Source organism: Perkinsus marinus, assembly GCF_000006405.1.
Source record: "Perkinsus marinus ATCC 50983 genomic scaffold scf_1104296951686, whole genome shotgun sequence".
In the NCBI taxonomy this organism is placed as follows: Eukaryota; Perkinsozoa; order Perkinsida; family Perkinsidae; genus Perkinsus; species Perkinsus marinus.
Window position 1 is genome coordinate 38,910 of NW_003209171.1, and position 4,353 is coordinate 43,262.

The 4,353-nt window shown below is 51.3% G+C and overlaps 3 protein-coding genes across 3 annotated transcripts in view; 1 reads left to right on the forward strand and 2 right to left on the reverse strand.

The window, feature by feature from the left end:
* Pmar_PMAR003178 (hypothetical protein) overlaps positions 1 to 25 on the reverse strand; it is a gene marked incomplete at both ends in the record, with an annotated part of 165 nt that extends 140 nt beyond the window's left edge. Inside the window, one exon of the mRNA XM_002777468.1 lies at positions 1 to 25. Coding sequence (XP_002777514.1) covers positions 1 to 25 — 25 coding nt within the window.
* Positions 26 to 358: 333 nt separating this feature from the next.
* Pmar_PMAR003179 (conserved hypothetical protein) lies at positions 359 to 1,591 on the forward strand (the record flags this gene model as incomplete). Its single annotated transcript, XM_002777469.1, has 1 exon — positions 359 to 1,591. The coding sequence occupies one exon, from the start codon at positions 359 to 361 to the stop codon at positions 1,589 to 1,591; it is 1,233 nt and encodes a 410-aa protein (XP_002777515.1).
* A 2,351-nt stretch (positions 1,592 to 3,942) lies between these two features.
* Pmar_PMAR003180 (Caltractin, putative) overlaps positions 3,943 to 4,353 on the reverse strand; it is a gene marked incomplete at both ends in the record, with an annotated part of 2,951 nt that continues 2,540 nt past the window's right edge. The window contains one exon of the mRNA XM_002777470.1: positions 3,943 to 4,016. Within this exon, the coding sequence (XP_002777516.1) occupies positions 3,943 to 4,016 (74 nt within the window). The remainder of the gene's footprint in view (positions 4,017 to 4,353) is intronic.

The following is a 4,353-nucleotide window of genomic DNA, read 5'->3' on the forward strand; positions in this document are numbered from 1 at the left end:
ACGGGGCACCGGGATATGACGACATAACGAACGAGACCCTTCGGCAAACACTCCCAACCTTGAAGGAGACCTGGGCGCGCACATTTACAGAACTCTTGAACGAGCGCCGGCATCCCAAGGAATCAAACGAGGCAGATGCTTGCTTCTTCCGAAACCCCGTCGAGACCCCAGAAAAGCCAATTCGTGGAGGCCCGTAGTCCTACAGTCTTGCGTCAGCAAGCTGCTGGAGGGGGTGATAGCAGACCGAATATACCACGAAATTGCCTCAGCACTGCACTGTCCCGAGATCTTCGGGTTTGTTCGGTCTAAATCCAGCGATCAGGCCGTGCATCGCATCTGTAAAAACTACCGATCAGCAATGCATCGAGGACACGTCGTGGCTACTTGTCTAGACATACAGAATGCGTTTAATTGCCTTCGACACGACTATATAATTAAGACCCTCGTATCGCTGGGAACTTCGGAATATTTGGTCAGCTTCATACGAAGCTATCTGGAGAACCAGAGCGTCACTACTGAATTCGGAGTCCACGGTGCGTCAATAGCCCTTCAGGTGGGAGTCCCTCAAGGGAGTCGGTTAGGGCCCTTGATTTTCACGGCTTGTATCACCCGCCTAATAGAGAGCCTGAGAACAATTGAAGGAGTCGACTGTGTCGTGACAGCATATGCCGACGATCTGACGATCATTCTCAGTGGACCGACTCGAAAACACATCCGCGCACTGTGGGCACGAGTGAAGAAGCGCCTGAACAAGTGGTGTGAGGTGAGTGGGCTTTCGATAGACATGGAGAAGTCCAGTTGCCTGTCTCCCCGCAAGCCACCCCATTTTTCTCTCAAGGGGAAGGTCCTCAGGCGGAGTAAGACCGTTCGAGTGCTGGGAGTGCATCTCGACCAGAGGATGAACTTCAGATTTCATGTGAAGAAGACTTGCGAGACTGCCATACAGCGCCTCGGTAGGCTGCGCAGACTGGGTGTAGAGAGGGCGGCGCTTAGCAGCCGAGGGATTCTCGCTACCTATGAGAAGTCCATTGTGCCCTACATCTCATACAGTGTGCAGTCATGGCAGGAGGCGCTCAAGGAGGAGTGGTGCCAAAAACTGCTCTCAAAAGTCACCGCCTTTGCTGCGCGCATGGCCACGAAGGCACCGCGAAGAGCCGCGAATTCGGCGGTGATAGCGCTTTCGGGCCTCACGCCCCCGCATTTGGTACTCGCGGGTCTTGCGGCTAGAGCAGAGGCACGGGAGCATCAGAGAATCTCCTTGCGAGGTTTCCTGAATGATGGCGGAACACCCGAGCTGCGGATCACCGAGGGATGGCATCTGCACCCACTTGCGCCATGGGATGGCGGATTGAATATAGTTATCCAAACGACAGAAGCGGCCACGGCTTTCGCATGCTTGGCTCCGAGCAACCGCGCCATTTTCACTGATGGGTCACTCACCTCATCAGTGCATGCGGGCGCAGCGATAGCTGTGTACTCGGACGGCGATGAGATCTTCCGCGAGGACTACAGATTGCCGGATCACTGCACCATATCGCAGTGTGAAATGGTCGCCCTCGAGAGAGCCGACAAACAGAGCGGAGCGCGATAGCATGTAGAGTGGTGAGGCATGTAGCGGACACCGATATTGCTCGCCGCCCACGATTGAGATGGTGCCCATCGCATGTTGGTATAGTAGGGAATGAAAGAGCTGACGAGCTATGTAGGACGGCCTCGTCCCCATTCAGAACTTACTCCATAGCGTGGTCTAGAACACACACTAAAAACGTGGTTCGTGACAAAGTATCGGAGGCCGCGAGCACATGGTGGAATACCACCAGAGAAACCTTGGGTTCCACTGTGCGCTCTATATTCAGTACCTTCTCAGCAGCTTCGGAGTTTGCGAGATACGAGACATCGCCAGCGCTCATGGCACTCGTGACCGGGCAGTTACCGACGCCGCATCTGCGCCATCTACAACGGTTGAGGCCATCCCCCAGTTGTCCATGTGGTAACCCGGACGGCTGCACGCTCCATCTAGTAGAGAGCTGTGCACTTTTGAATGATGCCAGAAGAGCGGCGGGGATAAGGCCATCAGGTATTCAATTAGATAAGTTAGTCGCTGACGGTAAGCACAGGAAGCGGCTCTTGACATTGAGCGAGTGCGTTTTGGAGTTTTGCTTGAACCTTAGGAAGGCCGAAGACGAATACGTCGCTTCCTCTTAGTCTCAGGCCTGTCTTCCTGATGCAAATCACAGACTGTGAGCCATGAAGCTTGCAGACGCGAGATTCCGGACGAGGTCAGCCAAGCCGTGCTTCAAGAGAGCGGGAGAGTCTTCCAGCGGCATCGTGGCTGATGATGAACTCTTTAACCTTCGCACTGTAGTACAGCCAATACTACGTACCAGTGTTCCGCCTGTCTCTTTGCGGGCTCTGTTTATTTGTTTGATTGGTTAAGGTTGATGAACGTTTCACTTGTGACTCGTATAATCTACCATGTCAAACGTGTATAATTCTGTTTCCACAAAAAAAAGTCGTGCCGGACGTAGTTTTCGAGTTCCGTAATTGAATGCCCATTCCCAACACTCCGACTAGCCCATCTTCCGAGCCTTTACTGTCCCATCAACGTCTATCATTCCTATGCTGGTCATCCCACTCATCGGTACTCAGGTCTTTCCAGCGTCGTTGTGGAGACTCTTTGGTGGCAGGTATTCACTGAGGATGTCACCCCAGAGGAACAAGTGGCTTCACCAGCAGGTTATAAGTTGCCGCCCTTGTGGGAGCACTCAATGCTGTCGTTGTAAGCGCGTCCTCAACGCGGTTGGGTTATCTCTCTTGGTGAGTATATTGTATCCATCTTGAGGTTGTTAATGCTCTTCCCAGGACTACACATCTGTTGCGGCATTCGCAACAGGCTGTCAACGCTTACGTCCTGGCGGTTTCGATGGTCGTTCTGGGCACAGCCTCACTGTATGCTGGAATGGAAACACCGTTTATCTTGCCAGTGGTCTCGACAGTATGTCTCGGTCAATGAGTGATGTGTAGGTTCTCGCAGGCCTCGGTATCGTCTGAATGGTGCCTGCAGGTATTGCAGTGTTGATAGCGGTCGTTCATGGGGACGTCGAACAATTTCGGCCGAATGGTCTGAGACTTTTCGTGGAACGACCTATGGAACGACGTTTGGCGGTCGCACGTGGACGGAAGTCATTCCTGTTGATCCGAACGGATCATTCTCACCGCGCTGTAATCTCGCCTGTACTATTCTGCACAGAGTGTGCAGCACAATGGAAGGTGAATAGTTGCTACGTCGTATGTAATAAAGGCTCTTATCGTTTCAAAATTGTTGTTTGCGGAGAGCTTGGTATGGACAACATCCACCTCAATTACGTTTGGTGCTCTGACGAGTCCGGTGGAAGTTGGCAACGCCTGCCTGCGTGCGCCTCATGGGAACCCCGATGGGCCATGGGATTCAGCACCATCAACGGTGAGTTCCCTTCCAATGTGTATTGTTGAGAGTATGCCTGGTACGGTAGGTGGCTAGTCGATGATCATCATGATCATCATCGGGATGATCAGATCATGGTCGGCTACTATGACAGATTTCCTTTCTAACTTGTGGAGGTCAGACGGTGGCGGAGTGTCGTGGAAAGAGGTAGGCCTGACTGTCGGGCCCCGACAGGTCAGTAACTAGGAACGCTTCATGATTGACATTATCTTTGGACATTTTATATGTTATATACTGTTGCGAGTGATTGTCTATACAATCCGGGAATACGATGATGGAATGAGGAAATTGTTGAATGTGGAAATTGTTAACAACTGGTCGATTGAAATATCACCGCAATGGTTCAAACCAGTGGTTTTAATAACAGGGCAAAAACTTGTAAGGCTTGATTGAACTTATCCGATGTGGAAAATATTCACCATATGCTCAGCTAAGGGATTCCTTTACCCAAGAGAGACTCATTTTGTGCTACGGGGGATTGGGACCAGCTGCAAGTCAACAGCATCTTTCATGTTCGAGTAGTCATTCTCAGCTGAGATTACACCAACCTCGTAGGAGAATTCGAAAGTCCACCGTCCAACACGATCCATCATCAATCTCATACAACGATCATCGACAACATAAATAGACCGTCACGGGGGTATACTATGCTAAAGTATCACTGTTTGTCCTTCGCGTTAACAAATCAAGTATTCCATAACAGAGGACCAAACTACTACAGAACCTTCTCAGGTAATGTGTGTAAAAATTTGGTTTCGTGTACATGCGTTCAAACTAGCTCTCTGGCCGGCGGAGTCAATATAGGATGGCTACCGACGTCAATCAACCTCACCACTTCCCTTGGCATGATCAGCGGAGGTAGCGGGTGA